This window comes from Nilaparvata lugens, chromosome 4 (assembly GCF_014356525.2).
Source record: "Nilaparvata lugens isolate BPH chromosome 4, ASM1435652v1, whole genome shotgun sequence".
NCBI classification, from domain to species: domain Eukaryota; kingdom Metazoa; phylum Arthropoda; class Insecta; order Hemiptera; family Delphacidae; genus Nilaparvata; species Nilaparvata lugens.
The window spans coordinates 77,192,661-77,211,205 of record NC_052507.1 but is presented as its reverse complement, the minus strand read 5'-3'; the positions used below and the strand labels follow the sequence as shown (position 1 = coordinate 77,211,205).

The 18,545-nt window shown below is 32.7% G+C and overlaps 1 protein-coding gene across 7 annotated transcripts in view; it reads left to right on the top strand.

The window, feature by feature from the left end:
- Window positions 1–512: 512 nt before the first annotated feature.
- Window positions 513–18,545, top strand: part of LOC111056328 (annexin B9) — a 33,049-nt gene continuing 15,016 nt past the window's right edge. For 6 of the 7 annotated variants that reach the window (XR_005571137.1, XR_005571136.1, XM_039426532.1 and 3 more), the window contains exons 1-6: window positions 515–631; window positions 8,112–8,155; window positions 9,216–9,392; window positions 11,676–11,880; window positions 13,915–13,994; window positions 14,796–14,868. Coding sequence is in view for 5 of the 7 variants with exons in the window: in XM_039426532.1 (XP_039282466.1) it covers window positions 8,135–8,155; window positions 9,216–9,392; window positions 11,676–11,880; window positions 13,915–13,994; window positions 14,796–14,868 (556 nt within the window). In the remaining 2 variants the exon portion in view is untranslated. Of the gene's footprint in view, window positions 632–8,111; window positions 8,156–9,215; window positions 9,393–11,675; window positions 11,881–13,914; window positions 13,995–14,795; window positions 14,869–18,545 lie in introns of all 7 variants that reach the window. The other variant, XM_039426528.1, reaches the window with a different exon arrangement.

The following is an 18,545-nucleotide window of genomic DNA, read 5'->3' as shown; positions in this document are numbered from 1 at the left end:
CTTGACGTCCAATTGCCGTGTAAACCGCTAAACTGATGATAAAAAGTATTGCGGATCATTTGCAATTATCTCAGTTGCTAATTAATTGCGGGACCAGAATTTTTGTGCGAGACGACCGTTGATTTTAACCATTTAATAACTAATAAAAATTTAACCACCTTCCGTCATTGTATCTCATCACTCACAAGATCGACATTTGAAAGTATTAGGTATATTATAGACTTTGTAAAATACTATAAAGAATTTTGGCGTACACATCGTCAATAGTTTTTAAAATTTATACTTTACCGCCATTCACAGGGTTCACACAAGCACCCACAAAATGATTGAATATTGCAATATTACATTAATGTAATATTTTGATTTGAAGAAGATAGGAGATGTAAATAATTCTATATTTAGTTAGAATTCTTCCATAAACCACAGAAAAAGCAATCTTTACAATAATTAAGTTTTCAGTAAATAGACCTATTAAGAGTGTTGGCAAGAGTGTTTCACGTCATCAGATTTCTGTCAGTGAATCAGATGTTACTAAGAACTCTTCATCTACAAGTCTTCAACGCCAGTTTAAAGTTTTTCGAGCTCAAGTTTCAAATTGAATTAATAATTTGCGTGAGGTGTTTATTGTTAGGTGAGTGTTCTAATCTATCTAAAAATATAATTATTAAACATTACATCAATTTTCTTCTTGATAATAGAGACAATCGTATAATTTCAAAACGGTAATTAGTGTGATTAATCACAGTGAGTTAGAATAAGGTTTTAAGTTAATTTAATTATGTTTTAATCCAAATAAAAGTGTATTTTTATTTCTTTTAAATTTTTAGTACGGTATTTTAATCTGAAAATCTGTTCAGAAATTGATTTAAGCTAAATCAATGTTATTGCAGAAACAATACAATAGTCTGTAACATCAGTCTATTCTATTATGCCTAATTAATAAAGAAAAGAATTGGCTTATACACGTATGGGATAGCAAATTTACAAATATTGCATCATCACGTGTAAACTACAGGACTGATTAACTTGCAAATTTGAATATATTTTCCGTATTTACCAAGGATGGTTATAGAACCATTCAAAATCATTTGAGATTCCAGTACCGGTAAGTCAAGTTTAAAGTTAATAAAGTTTTTAATTAGACCCTTGCGGAGCATGGGTTACCTGCTAATTACTGATAGAATAATACAAAGTTTTAAGAAGAGTAAGTTAGAGTATTCAAATAAAATTATTATAACTTTATGATACACTCTATCACGCCTACACGTTGTCAAAAGTAAACTTGTTATTATTAAATAATACTCGTATTATATGACTCTTGGTAATCAATACTTTACGGCAAGGACAGTGAAAATAAAAAAGTATCTTCCAATGACTTCAAAAATGTACACCTACACCTTAGCTGGGTGATTCTATATTAAGGTCAAGCAGAATGGAATTATTGAACCCCTACCGGGCCTTAAATTAACTTCTAATATAAGGTTAGATTATAACTTGTTAGATTAACAGCTAATCCAAGTTACAGGCTTAGACCAGCAACTCCATTGCTGACTGTGATAAATGGGCAACATGTTGAAGTCGTTTCAGTGGTAAACGAGGAGTCTTGAGAAAAATGAAATAATCAAAATTGTATTGTGATAGACTCGCAACATAACGATCGATAACTTTCTTTATAGATATGAAGCTATCAAATACTGTAATGGCATGACCAAAATATCTCTTATCGATCAAACATCGATACTAAACTACATGCCCAATTGCTCAGGTAGTTGAATTTTGAATACCAATTACTCATTCTCGCTTGAATAAATGCTATAAAGAATTGTGATTGATTCATATTCGTGATCTAGTTCTTTCTTCAGACCTGAGACCATTTTTCACAAATGTCATTATTTTCATATAAGCTCCTTTCTGTTTGTAACTCTATCACTGCAATCAATCCAGATAGGAGATATCACTCATGTCTGCAATTTTACCTATAACAAATTGATCTTTATACAAATGTGAACCACTGTACATATTTCTGCCAATATACAGAGTGAGTCATATGTATGGGAACCCTTCAATAAGTTGAAGACTGTTGTAGATATAATACTGTAACTTTCAGGATAAGTTTTTGGTCAAATACTCGGCCTCTTGACGTACAACTGAATTTCATCCCCTCATAAGGGGGTGACTTAGGGGTTGCAACTCAATTATTTTTAATGTAAACACCCATTGTGTGGTACATAATTTTTAATGCCTTTCTAAAACGAGTAAGATTACATCAATAAAAATATTCTATGATAAGTTTATCCAAAATGGCGGCTGATTGAACTTTATCAATTATTTCTTTAAAAACTAAAACTTCATTCAGTCGCCATTTTGGATACAAGTATCATAGAACATTTTTATCGATGCCATCTTTCTTGTTTTAGAAAGGCATTAAAAATGATGTACCATACAATAGGTATTAACATTTTAAATATTTGAGTTATAACCCCTTATTTCCTTAAAAACTAAAACTTCAATCAGCCGCCATTTTGGATACAAGTATAATAGAACATTTTTATCGATGCCATCTTTCTTGTTTTAGAAAGGCATTAAAAATTATGTACCACACAATAGGTATTAACATTTTAAATATTTGAGTTATAACCCCTTATTTCCTTAAAAACTAAAACTTCAATGAGCCGCCATTTTGGATACAAGTATAATAGAAAATTTTATCGACGCCATCTTTCTTGTTTTAGAAAGGCATTAAAAATTATGTACCACACAATAGGTATTAACATTTTAAATATTTGAGTTATAACCCCTTATTTCCTTAAAAACTAAAACTTCAATCAGCCGCCATTTTGGATACAAGTATCATAGAACATTTTTATCGATGCCATATTTCTTGTTTTAGAAAGGCATTAAAAATGATGTACCACACAATAGGTATTAACATTTTAAATATTTGAGTTATAACCCCTCATTTCCTTAAAAACTAAAACTTCAATCAGCCGCCATTTTGGATAGAAGAATCATAGAAAATTTTATCGACGCCATCTTTCTTGTTTTAGAAAGGCATTAAAAATTATGTACCACACAATAGGTATTAACATTTTAAATATTTGAGTTATAACCCCTTATTTCCTTAAAAACTAAAACTTCAATCAGCCGCCATTTTGGATACAAGTATCATAGAACATTTTTATCGATGCCATATTTCTTGTTTTAGAAAGGCATTAAAAATGATGTACCACACAATAGGTATTAACATTTTAAATATTTGAGTTATAACCCCTTATTTCCTTAAAAACTAAAACTTCAATCAGCCGCCATTTTGGATAGAAGAATCATAGAACATTTTTATTGATGTCATCTTTCTCATTCTTGTTTTGAAAAGGCCTTTGAAATGATGTACCACACAATGTGTGTTTACATTTAAAATATTCGAGCTACAACCCCTAAGTCACCCCCTTATGAGGGGTTGAAATTAAGTTGTACGTCAAAAGGTAGAGTATTTGACCAATAACTTATCCTGGAAGTTATAGTAATATATCCACAATAGTCTTCAACTTATTGAAGGGTTCTCATACATGACTCACTCTGTATACCAATAACTTGTGATTTATAATGGTAAAATTTGCATATTTCTTTCTTTTAATGGAAAAATGTAATACAAAAAATATTGTTTTTAATATAAAAAAATATAATAACTGGGACACATATCCGTGTCCCGTTGCAGCTATAGTGAGGTCCATGTTATAATGACAGTATTTCATCAACTTTGGTTTTGGTATCCTTGTCAATCATTCGACAAAGCCGGTGGTACTATCCTTTTCTAGGTCTTAATTAATCTAAAAATTATGTTTTTGACAGTGTAGAAATATATAATTAATGCAGAGAATCGGCATCGCTATTCTTCTATCTTTAACTACTGTCATTATAACGTGGACCTCACTATAGTGCCAGATCTGTGTATAAACAATGCCTCTCCATCTTCCTCGGTCTTCCCACCTCAACCTATCGCCATCTCTATCCTCTCTTCTACACTGTCTCTTTCCATCGTCCTCCTGGTCTCCTTCCTTAAATCCTCATCTCTTCCATTTTCTTTGGCAGCCGATCCTCTCCCATTCTCTTCACGTGTCCAAACCAGCGTAGCCTCATGCTTTCTCTCTTTCCCCTTATGCTTTCCATCTTCAATTCTCTTCTTCTCTCGTTCTTTACTCGGTCTCAACGTGTCTTTCCCTTTATCGCCCTGAGGATACTCATTTCTACTGCTTGTATTCTACTCCATTCTCTTTCTGTCATCGTCCATGTCTCAGTACCATACAACATGATAACATCAAAAACTAATCTCCTTCAAGACATACTGGCAACAGATCAGCCCGAGTTGAAAGCAGAGAATGGTCGAGAGAGAATAGGTCTACTGTTACTTTCAGTTATTAATTGCATGCGAGGTACTTAATACAAAACATAATGAAGGTAAATAATTTTTCTCCATATATCTCTAAGGAAGTCAAACTAATCTAGTGCATTTGGTGATGCTATTTTGAAATCCTAGAAACTTTGAAAGCCTTTCTTTACTTGCTAAACACGTGCAGAGCTTTACCTTATTAATTATGCAGAGTAAAAAAGCACAACGCTGAATATGATTGTACTGTCACAATATCACAAAACTCTAACAGCTATTAAAATGCTGCAACATTCTTTCACGCACTTCTATATGCATGCACTCGTGCATTAAGCGTGTACCGTTTTCTTTGTACATAATATTCAACATCAGTGACTAAATTACTAATCTCGTTATAATTTTGAATGTACTGGGTCTTTGAGGTTTATGGGTAGACAGTACAGAAGTTTTAGATCCGATTCCACTAAAACGAAAACTTGGTCTGAGCGGCATTTCGTTTTAAGTCTGTGCAAAGGCTAAAAATAAACTTTCTACTGATGATATTTTTCAAAGTTTTTCGATTTGTATATAATCAAGCTATCAAAATGGAAAAGCTTTCTCAGGAAAAGATTTGTTTTCCGATCATTACTTTTTGAGATATGAGCGCCTAAAGTTTAAATTTTTGGAACAGAACATTTCAAATTCGGTAAGAGATAAATCTATGAGATTTAGAGGATAAATTCTTCATTGCATTGTTCATCTAGTATAACAAAAATTTCCTGAAAATATCAATTTTTGGGAAAGTTATTCAATTTACTAAAAATGTCCAAAAATAACTTTTAGTTGAGCTATTTTTGGTCATTTTTGGTAAATTCAATAACTTACTCAAAAGTCTATATTTTCAGAAAAGTTTTGTTTTACTAGATCAACAATACCATGAAGAATTTATCCTCCAAATCTCATAGATTTATCTCTTACCGAATTTGAAATGTTCTGTCCCAAAAGTTTAAACTTCAGGCGCTATAACTCAAAAAGTAATGATCGAAAAAAAATGTTTTCCTGAGAAAACTTTTTCATTTTGATAGATTGATGATATAAAAATCGAAAAACTTTGAAACATATCACCAGTAGAAAGTTTACTCAAGGCAAACATTTACAGTTTCCCAGAAACTACTATTAGGTCACACAATTTTGCTGAATGAATCACCTCTTCTCTCTCGATTAGTTGAGAAAAATGACATCGTTATCCTCCATGTTAAAATACCATTCAAATTTTGTCATTTTTCCTTCTTTCTTATTTATCATTCATGATTCATCAACGTATCATAAAACACATAAAAAAGAGTCTTTATGAATTTGTTTTATCAAAGTATCATGAAATATAGTTTTCATGACTCCGTTGATCGATTATATATTGCGAACTCTCTCATGCATGATTAATGAAAATATCGTAGAATCAAGTATTTATGACTCAATATTGCGAAACATTTCTCAAAAGTAGCAGTTTCCTCATTGCTGACATGTCTCAAATTATGCTTATTAGTTCAAATTTATATAAAAAAATTATCTAGGCTACTGTAATTCATTCAATTTCAATTTATTCACAACACACAAAAATACAATGAGTAAAAGCAATATACAACAAAACAAAAACATAACAGAAACAATGGCCCATATGAATAAAACCAGAGCAAATGCTCATGAGCAAGAGCATGGAGCATAAGGTTTTGCTCATGAGCAAGAGGTGGAAGCAAAAGCATTTGCTCATTTTTATATGAATAAGGTCTACCTTATTTACCTTATACTCTTACCTTATGCTCCTGAACATTGGAGCAAATGCTCACGTATTTTAGAGATTTTTCATCAGCTGATTCGCTTTTGTAGCCTTAGTTTGTTTTTATAGCTCACGGAAGCGCTAAATAAAATATGCAAATAGGGTGCACCGCTTGTGTTTGCGTCGTCTGCTCTGTTTTCTATTTATGAATAAAGTTTTAGGTTAGTTGAGTTTAGAATTATTTTGAAATAATAGCGTGAAAAAATGTCATCTCTATAATAATCTTCAGCATATTCTTATAATATCAATAGCCTTCTTATAATCGTCCACACTCTCATCTTCTTAAATGCCTATCTCCTATTTTGTGATGACTATCTTTTGTACCGTATTTATTCTTTTGTAGGGATAATGGTGATATATATCATGGTTGAATCTAATAAGAGTTTTATAGTTCTCAACTATTGGTTGTGATCTTATCTGGTATAGTTTCCTCTTCCTCATATGGATTAGTTGAGCCATTTTACTATGAGCAAAAGGTGATAAGCTGCTCTAGACTAGACTCACCTTTTTTGAAGCATTTGCTTCAAAAGTTGAGCTAATGCTCTAGTTTATTCATACAATTTTGAGCAAAAGCTTTTACTTTTGAGCAAATGCTCAAACTATTTTTTTGATGAGCATGAGCAAAAGGTTTTGCTCACGTTTATTCATAGAAAATGAAGCAAATGCTCCATATATTTCAGAAGTATAAGCAAATGCTCAACTTTATTCATATGGCCCAATGATATTAACACATTAAAATACAATATTGCTAAAATGATGTGTGCTGGAAGAAAGAGGATGAAATACCTTGCCAACTATGGTTTCCCATGTAATAGGCAGGTAAGGTATAACTGAAAGGGAAGGGTGTGTGATAGGAAAGTGGAAGAAGGTAGGTAGATAGGCATGGCTGAGGGAAGGGAAGATAGGATGTGAATTAAAGATCCAGGAAACGGTTACAATAATTTAAAGATTGAAAAAATAATTGCTTTTTATCCAATTAATGATATTTCCTGCTTCATTTTCTTTGTAATTTTAGCATTGTTGATATGATGATCCGGAATTTTATTGATTATTATAGTACTTAGATAAATAAGTTGCCGTCTAATTTGTTTCAATATTTCAGATTTCAAATTTTTGTTCAGGAATTGATTCTTCAATTCATCATGCATATATTATTTCCATTTATTCTCAAAAACAATATAATTTTTCACAAACTCAACAATTCATCTGTATTAATACTCTTTACATTGAAGATCAACTACTCTCAACAAAAACTGTTTTAAATTATAGGAGGAAGAGTGATTAATACAAGAATAAAAAATTACAAATTCAGAACGGACGATTGTTTTTGAATTAACAAATTCTGTGATGAAGAGGAATTGAACAGAAATAAAACATCAAGATTTTAAAACAAGGATTGTTATGGGGTTTCTCACTAACAACTAACAACATTTCTGCAGAAAGTAGGACAGATTGACAGCTATTGTACTGACATTTCAGCTCTAAGTGACCTTCAATTGTTCTCTGTTTACTATGCACTATCTCTCGATCAAGCTATGTTTTGTATCATCTCTTTGTTTCTCTCTCTCACTCCAACTCTTCCTCCTCCTCTCCCTCACCCTCTTCCTCCACCTCCTCCTTCTCCTCTACCTCCTCCTATACCGTTTAATATATCCTAAAACTCGCATCATCACTCTTCCGTTTCCTTATCGATCTATTGCTGGAATTTTCCAAATACTTCTTTCTCATTACATGAAAACTCAATATGTTTGAATTCAAACTAGGCTTCCAGATATATTTCCATGATATTAGATTATCCCTAGATCGTTGATGATACGATCAATAATACAGTGAGGATATACAATTGAAGTTGAATTCCAATGCGTATTCATTTCTAATTCACGTATTTTCAAACTTTCTAATCTCTGATTTCAGATTCCATTTGAATAACTGCAACCATGAGTTACTACGTTTATCAGGTAGGTAAACTTAGATTTTCCCAGCTTATTACAATTTATAGATATTACAATAATACCTGGGATATTCCATGAAATTTAATGATCTAGTGTATTTATAATGTAGCTAGTTCTTTTATTCAGTCTGAATATCTACTACAATAACACCGCACTACTAAGAAAATGGAATGAATTGTACATATTTTTTTGAATATCTCAATAATCATTGAAGCTACGAGCTTGATACCGGTTGCATTGTACTCCAAGTAAAATTTCCCATAATATTTAACTATTATATAACATATTTTTTATCACATTGTGTACAAATACTTAACATGAGGAAAGGCACAACAGGTTCATGCCCAAAACTGTCCCATCTCCAATTTATACTATACTGTCCAAATAAAAATGTTGGTTATGTCACTTATATTGCTACCACCAAAATAATATTTAATGAAAGTTTATTGAGATAGTACATTAATTTCTGGGTCTTTTATCAAAGATTCCAGCTCTGAATTAGTTCTTCATTTTTCTCCTTCTTTTACTGGATCATTAGTCTTTTTGAGAATTTTTCGTTCAAAAACGCACAGGTTGTTTTTTATTATCTTTTGTTAATGTCCAAGATAAGCAGCCATGCGTTAAAACAGATCGAATTAGGCTTTCATATATTTTTAGTTTTTGTTACAACGTATAGTTCCAGGATAAATATCTAATACCAGGTCAGAATATCATGATACTAGGATAGCGTATGGCATTTTCTTATTTGTAAGTCCTTGTACTAATTTCGCACAGTTTACAAGTGCACGTCAAAATTTTCTTGTTTGATGATGCTGAGATCTATTGTATTACTTTTATTAAATAGACCTTTAGCTGCATCCTTATTTGGGTACCTATCCAATTTGTGTTACACTATGGTGTTCGTTAGAATGTATTGATTAATTGGTTCTATTTCCTATGCCAGGTCTGAAGAGACCTATGGCAAACAGCAAATTACAGAGATACATTGCAAACTCCAATCACAGAGATAATGATAAGACAAAAATTAAATATAATTATAAATAAATTTTGTTACTATGTGTTGCAGTGTTCAGCAACGGTGTTGCCAGCCGATCCGTTTGATGCGGAAGAGGACGCGGGAGTTCTGCGGAAGGCGATGAAGGGCTTCGGCACAGATGAGCAGGCCATCATAGATGTGCTCGGCCATCGGTCCATTGTGCAGCGGCTAGAGATCGAAACCGCCTTCAAAACACTCTATGGCAAGGTGAGCCACCACCAGAACAACCCTGGCTGTCGCTTCAAAACCAATGGCCTAGTTGCACAAAAATTTCCACTGATGTAATTTGTAACTTGAGCAGGAAATAAATTCATTTATTTAAAAATTCATTTATACTCATTAAATTTTAACCGTGATTAAATACCATGAGAACCAATCGGAAAAGCTCTCTTTTCAGAAAAGCCTTCTCTGATTGGCATTTCTCGTGTCATTTAATCATGAATAGAATTTAACAGACATCTTTCTATTTTCAGAAAAGCCTTCTCCCACAACCTGATTGATTCTCGTGGCATTTAATCAGGGTTATAATTTAACATGTATTTGTGCAACTGGACCTATAGCCTAGTTTATACGATAGCCTATAGCCTATAGCCTAGTTTATAGCCTAGTTATACGGCAGTTGGCGAGACAATTGTCATAAGGCAACTGACTGGCATGAAATTATTGTCTTCGTATAAACACTTCAAGCCAATTGTCTTGCCAACTGCCCCGACAATTGGCGCAAAATTCAACTGTCTCCGGGAGTAGACTATGGACAGTCAATTGGGCCCAGCAAGCCCCCCACCACTCGGAATCTCAGTTGTCACTACAATTGGCGCCTTGTGAACGGTGTAGGCCAGTAGCGCTGTCTTGTTTTTTCCAGTTCAGCTGTTTAGTCACAACAGATGACGAGAACTCGGACATGTTTAGCTGTCAACTGACGTGCCAATAGTTGGCCGCGTATAAACATCTTCTCGTTTAACTGGCCTGGCCCCCGACAGTCCACAACCACGTGATGACAATTGTCCAAAGACAATTAACCATTCTTTTTTACCATTCTTTACTTCTCTTCGCTCTCTTTACTGCCCATTCAAATCAAATCAAATCAAATGTTTTTATTGTCGTTCACAATTCAATTTTCAATTTTTTCAATTCAATTTATTAAAAACACACAAAACAAGACAAAACAAAATTACAAAGATTTACGAAACAAATGAAACACAATAAAATGTTACAAATATAAAAAACCACGGGCTTAGCGTTTGGGTGTGATGGAGAAGAGAAAAAAAAGAGAGGAAGATACCTAGCCAACTATGGTTTCCCATGTAATAGGCAGGCAAAGAAGAGAAGAGAAGTAATGAGGAAAAAAGGAAGGGAGAAATGGGGGGAAGGAAGAAAACAGAGGAATAGGTACTCAAAATAAAGGTAAGCGAGTCCACTGAAAAATGAAAAAACGAATGAAAAAAAAAAATGCTGGAGCAGAAATCTCGAGTCATATATCTAAATGTAAGAAGAAATTACTGTATGTCCAGTTTTTTATATCCAGTTTAATTTTTCCGCTGATCTCATTGTCCATGAGAAAGTGATTTGGAATGAGGTTTATTATTTTAGTACCTATGTAAATTAATTGCCTCCTTATACATTCAATATTAGTGTTATAGGTTACATATTTGTTAGCAGTGGCCCTTAGATTATAATAATTAAGAGTAGAGTTTATTGTGAGAGGAAAATCGGATCTATATTTTATTAAGTACTCAATTACGGTTTTTATGTATAATTGACGTATAGTCATGACCTCAAAATTGTCTCGCTAATTGGCGATGTGTAAACTAGGCTTATGAGTCAACAAAACCAGAACGTTTCTCCTGTTGAACTCACAATACAGTGTTCCCTAAATAGACCGACGAACTTTGTGAGGTATTTCCAAGCAATCAAATAAAGGAAAAAGAACCAACATAGAGAAAAGATAGCACAAGAAGATATTCTATTATATAGATCGTTTATGTTCCAAATTTCAAGCCGATTTATGGCAACCCAAGCCGATTACTGTAGACTACTGTCTGTTATTGCTGTTTTGTTGGGGTGAGAGTGTAAGAATGGCAGAGTAGGCCCTATAAGAGACTATCAGCGTCACATAGTTTCACGAAAAATAACACCTAGGACTATCGGCTTGAGTTAACAGTGACATTTGGAACATAAAAGCCCTATACCATGGTATTATCTTCTTATGCTATCTTCTCTATGGTGATATTGACTCCTGCTGCACCCTATATCATGGAGGAGTGTTTCCGACTGTTTCAATCAATGATTCGGCGTTGAGATCAATATATATATATATAATATATATATATATATATATATATATATATATATATATATATATATATTGATTATATTATACATACTTTATATTACTTGTTGCCATACTCTTGACATTGTCACATACTACTGAGCTATGCTTAATTTGTAGTGTTTTGTGATTCAATATATTCTATCCTATATTAATTTCAGGACTTGATCAGCGACCTGAAGAGTGAGCTGGGCGGCAACTTTGAGGACGCCGTGTTGGCTCTGATGACTCCTCTGCCCGACTTCTACGCCAAGGAGCTTCATGACGCCGTGGCGGGCATTGGCACAGATGAGGCGGCCATAGTCGAAGTGCTCTGCTCCCTCAGCAACTATGGCATTCGCACCATTTCTGCCGTCTACCAGAAGTGTAAGAAAGCATCCACAACACACTAGTTCTAGGCTTCTATAGTCAACCGCTCGAATATAGTCCGATGGAAATTGGAACAGATGAGCCCCCCTCACTCCCTCCCACCGGAACCATAGACGTTGCCATTTCGTCAGGTGTATTATAAAAAATATCGGGGACCGAGCTTCGCTATGGAGTACAAAAGCATAAAACATTTATTACGAAGGAAGAAATTATAATAACATTCATACAGAAATGTTCTATCCAATCACAGTAAATTGAGATTCATTCCTAGAGGAATGCAAAAAATTCCCTCACAAAGGCCCGGTTGCACAAAAGCCGGTTAAATTTTAATCCTGATTAATTTCACGTGAACCAAATCAGAGAAGACCATTTCAAAAAGATGGATCTACTAGAATTAATCAAGATTGGAAATAACCCTGCTTTTTTTGCAACCGGTACTAAGTACCTGATTGAATGATTACAAAAGTTCAACAGCTGAGTCATGATTTTGACACAGTCCCACACACATGAACTTGATCACTCACTTCCATCACCAACAGACGACGAAATAATTATTATCATATGTTTTTCCCAGGATGAATAAACATTATCCTTTCCATGTCCTTCAGCGAGTTTTCTCAGGGATGAGACCTAGTGCAATCGAATTTTTATATTATAAACCTACTATGTTCTGAATATTTCGCTTTTTGTGTAGTTGAGAAGTTGATATTGTGGTAATTATTCATATTGAATGAAAAAGACTAAGAAATTGTCCAAAAACCACTGATTTATTGATATGAGATGGTATATATCATAATATTCAAAGTTAATCATTATTTTACAGTTCTAAGTGATTAGTGAGTGTTATTAAATTCTGTATGTAAACAATCCAAATTAGAACTTTTATGTTTTCAAATATTCACACTGAAAATTTCACATGAATTCAAGTGTATAGAACATAACCTACATATATGAATAAATAAATAAATAAATATTCTTGGAATATTTATAGTGTATAAATCAAAATTCGGAGAAGAAACAGTTTTGGGCTGTGCCAGTTAGTCCTTCCCCAATCATTTTAAAGAATTGAGTTCTGTTTATCAATAAATAAATAACGAGCAAAGCTCGTTGCCCCGATATTTAATTCTTATTTGGCAACGTTGCACTCATCTGTTCCAACTACCATCGTACTATTTTCGAGCGGTTGACGTTGTCCCACTGGATGCGTTTTTGTACTTATGAATGAATGAATTTTTATTCTCAATAAGCTTAATACAAGAAAATGTAAAATACATGCATATAAAAAACAAGTTTATAATATACAGAACTGCATAGTAACGAATCACGAACCAAATTTAATATTACTTATTAAGAAAAATACAATCCAGCATGTAAGATGCAACTTACGGACCGCAGGAGGGAGTCTAACACACTATTTTACTAAAGCAATAGAATGGACTGAAAAAAGAGAAAATAATAAAAAATAGAAGAAAAAAGAGAGATCAAGAAAAAATAAAAACATATTTGGGCTGTAATCAAAATAGGAAATTAGTATTTAATTATTAAAAAGATTATGCAAATTAGAGAAAGCAAAAAATCATAAAAAACAAAATAGAGATTCATATTGTATGAAAAGATTAATTTATTGATTTATGTGGACAAAAAAACGGTAAGAAAAGCCGGGGGAAAAACAAAGAGGAGAAAAAAGAATGCAAGATAACTGAATGCAAAGTTAGCAGATTGGAATGTAATCTTATGTATTGTAAGATCATATCATATTCATTCGATCAAACACACTACAATATTGGAAAGAAAATAGGCTAGTTAGACTAGCCCAAAACTTCGTCTCTTCCTAAATTTAGTTAATCATTAAAATTGTCCAAATTATTGGTATGTTCATCATTAGACAAACCACATAAACTCTATTCTTTTCTACCTCCGCACCGTTTCCAAATTGTTCATAGATACAAGCACATATAATGAATTGCCATTTATTAGTTGATGTCTTGAAATGTAACGGTTGTTTAATATATTGTCAATTCACTTTTACAGTGTACGAAAACTCTTTGGAAGATGATCTGAAAAGCGACACTTCTGGACACTTCAAGCGCCTGTTAGTCTCTTTGTGCCAGGTAGGTTTCCTATAATTGATTTATCACTATTCATTGATCTATTTCGGAAGTGTTAACAAAATTCTTCATTTATTATAGAGAATTACTATTGTGAAAACATATCTCCGAAATCACATCTTCATTTATTTATAGAAAATTACTATAGTGAAAACATATTTCCGAAATCATATCTTAATTTATTTATAGAAAATTATTATAGTGAGTTTTTTGAGGATTTTTCGGTCACATTTTTTTACTCAAATGCACGCCATCAAGGAAAATGTCATCAAATAATGAACATTGGCATCAATTTTGTCGAAACAATATACTATAATCGTTTGATATTCAATTATTATAGAAATATATTTATTTTTCGATATTGCATCAAAAAATCAAGGATTCTCAAACTATTTAGTTCGAATATAATTCTTATTTTCTTTTGGAATTTTGTATCTGCTTTATTTTATCTTATATTTGGTATCTTTGAAGTGTCATATTTATTTTGTTCAACTTTTGTAACTTGTTTTTTTTTTGTAACTGGACTCCCGCCGAAAAACCTTCGTGTTAGGCAGGACCCTCAATTTTTTGAATTGTAAATAAAATGTTGATTTGATTTTAATAATCAGGTTGATCATGATTCACCTTTCTACATTTTCAATAATATTATCACTTTGTCATTTAACTCATCATGTATTTTATCAGTTGATAATTTTCATGAATAAGCTGGTTATACATGAAAAATTCTACGATGTTATTATAAAGGGTAACTTAAGTACCCTTTTCTAAAACCGTAGTAATGGAAAGAATTTTAAATATTTTCAGGCTAATCGTGATGAAAACTTGGATGTAGATGAAGAAGCAGCTGTGAAGGACGCTGAAGAACTGGTTGCAGCAGGTATAGTATAACCTTTGTTACTCACATGCCTTTTCTTATTCATATACGGTACTGTAATATATCCCTATATTTTTCATTCAAAAACATTTTTTGTGGAATATCCAATTCGAAATGTATATTATCATAAAGAAACAATAGCGTAAGTAGATATCCAATGTCGCAACTTTTACTGTTATCTCAAGTCGATTACTATCGATTATTGTAGATTTTTACTGTTTTGTTGGGGTGAGAGTGTATGAACGGCACAATATGACAGACTACCAGCGTCACACAGCTTCAAGGGAAAGAAATACGTGAACTATCGGCTTGAGATAACAGTAAAAGTTGCGACATAGACGCTCTATACCATGGGATATCTACTTACGCTATTGTTTCTCTATGATATTATTCAATCTAATTGTCTTTGATCGATCCCATTTTCTCCATATTATCATTCAATTTTTGTGCAGTTGTGGAGTTGATATTGTGGTAATTATTCATCTATTTTTACTACTATCAAAATTCGGAAAGGGAACAGTTTTGGGCTAGGCCTGTTGGTCCTTTTCTAACTAGTAGCTCTGTGAACAGTAGACCTCGCGCTCTGTAAGTTACTCACATTGACCTGTTGTTATAATATAATAAAGGAAAGAATTGGCTTAAAATACACCACGTACGAGATAGGAAAAGACGCATCATCACGTCTCAACTACTCAACTGATTAACTTGAAATTTTGCATATAGATTCTTAATTAACCGGGTATGGTTTTAGGCCTATTTTACATTCTCCAAGATTTCAGTAGGTCAGGTTTTCAGTTTGTCAGGTTTTTAATTGGACCATTGCGGAGCTTGGGTTACCTGCTTGTATTAAATAATAAAACTCTGGTGTTGCGCACTCACATAACTTTCCTTGCCGTTGAGAAAATTGATTACCTGTCGCTAGTGTTCACACGCATCTCAAGTCTACTATTCAAAGATCTGAGCCAGCTGGTGACAGGACAATAACGCTGGAGATACACGAGGTCTGCTATCTCTTCATAGTGAATGATTTAATAGAATCAACAGTTGCCAAAAGTTTGCAATTGGATAATCACATTTTCTCGAATTTCGAGTTCGTTTTCAATATTAGGTGAAAATGTTACTGAACTTTAATTGTAGAGATTTTCATGCTCTATCTTTTTCACTTGAAATTTTTTGTTTAAATTGTATCTGAAGCCTGATAATATTGGGAATCTAAAATCCAACTTTGCGTAGATGGGGTGGAGCTCCTGTAATTTTTACAGATATGGGACTTGTGGCAGTTGATAGACCTTATCAATGACTATTTTAGGTATAAATTTTATCAAAATCGTTGGAGCCGTTTTCGAAAAAATCGTAAAAACCCTGTTTTTGACAACATTTTTGCCATTTTAGCCGCCATCTTGAATTGCATTTGATCGAAATTGTTCGTGTCGGATCTTTATAGTGTAAGGACATAAAGTTCTAAATTTCAAGTCATTCCGTTAATTGGAAGATGAGATATCGTGTACACAAACACACATACACTCATACAGACAAATACCCAAAAACCACTTTTTTGGACTCAGGGGACCTTGAAACGTATAGAATTTAGAAATTGGGGTACCTTAATTTTTTTCGGAAAGCAATACTTTCCTTACCTATGGTTATGGGGCAAGGAAAGTAAAAAGACTGAAAAATTTTCAAAACTACAGATTCTATCAAAAGTAGAAAACCCGGTTTCGGTTGTTACACCATTATCAACCTCCGGTAAACTAAAACCTAAAGTAGCAGAATTTATATTAGTAGCCGAGTACCGCCGATTAGGTACCTCACAGAAAATCTATTCACTACACTATTTTTGCTTTACTGATAATTATTGCTCTAGAAAGGTTGACAACTCTCACCCTATAGAGCAACACTACTGACAAATGCTAACTTATTCATGCATGGCAATCCCAGGTGACCTTTTTCCGACTGATAAGGGTGAGAGAGAGAGAGAGAGTGAGTGAAAGACACCCTGTCGGGAGAGATTTGGATCAATATGAGTGTTACCTGCTTTTCTGTGCATGCACTGCTATTATCATTATTACTGCAGTATTTTACAACTCTTGGAACATTAATTTGCTTCTATCTTTACCATCTATGATGGCATTTGAGAAAATATGACCTGTTTATTTTGGAAATTGTCATGTTGTATTCAGTATTATGACGATCTTTTCATAACTGCAAAATACGACACACATCAATATCAACGTGATTATCTTTGCTTAGGTGAATTTTTTTTTATGTTTTCAAGTTATTGTAGATTTCAAACTTCAATTGATATTTTATTTGTTGTGTTTATTCGAGTTTATGTATTTTTTATTGACTATCTATTATATTTTTTCAGTTAAAAATAATTTTAGTTTTTCAATGAAGATATAATTATTATGATTTAATAAATATTTATGTTCAGAGTGAGTAACATTAGGTAATATCCCAGAGTGCTTATCTTGTTAATTGCCGCTTACCAAGTAAAGTCTTTTTCTATAAGTCTTATTTCTTTTAGTTAAGTCAGTTTAAGTTAAGTTAATTTATGGTGCAATGGACAAAAGAGAACAATCAGTTACAAAAATGAAGAAATATAATCAGGTTAATTAAGAAATATAATTATTGTTATTGATTGTTTTTTATTGTATGTAAAGGATTATTTTTATATATCCCTCAAATAGCTTACAGCTAGAGGGATACTATCGCACTATTTTAATACTCAAATAAAATAAATAGAGTTCATAAAAGTTACTATAGTGAGGTCCGCGTTATGATGGCAGTGTTGGATTAGCAATATTGTATTGCTATCCTTGTCTATCATTCAACAAAGCGTATAGCGCTATCTCTTTCTCGTTTTGCTCTGTTGCAAGTTGTCTTTCAACAATGTAGAATCAATAATCAATTAACAAAATATTGTATCTTATTTTTATGAGAATTCATTACGAAATTATTGAAAAATATAATTTCTTGCTTAATAAAATATAATTGATTATTTTAAACGAGAATGAAGAGTTAATATTACATCAATAAACCTGTATAAGCTATCGTCTATAGAAGGCATTGACAAGACCGAGGATTGGCAACGTTGTTTTCCTATCTTTCTTCACTGCCATTATAACGTGGACCTCACTATAACAGCATATGAATTACAGTATAATTATTTAAATAAATGAAATGATTCTGATAGAAACAACTGGCTAAACTTGAAACTGATCCTCTCTCGAATCTATATAATCATAATTCTAGATAATATTTCAATAATTCAGTGACTCAGACTACTTTGATTATGATTGTTGAATGAAAAAGACTAAGAAATTGTCGAAAACCACAGATTTATTGATACTTAGAAAGATCGGTTTCGGTTATTACACCATTGTCAATCTCTGATACACAATGATCATGATTATGATTGCTTGGATTTAGATTATTATATACCAAAGGTACTAATATGAGTTTAAGTCCGCTAATGAATTAAGTGATTTTGATCAACATTACAATAAATTGAATTAATTCTTGTTATTGCATGTGAAATTTCCCAGTGCATTCAACTTATTGCATTGAAATACAATAAGGCCTATCCATCTTTCTATCCATAGCGTAAAAATTGACTATGTTTAATGCGTTTATTAATATCTAATGCTTCACAATAGTTTCTGTGTCAATTATGTATA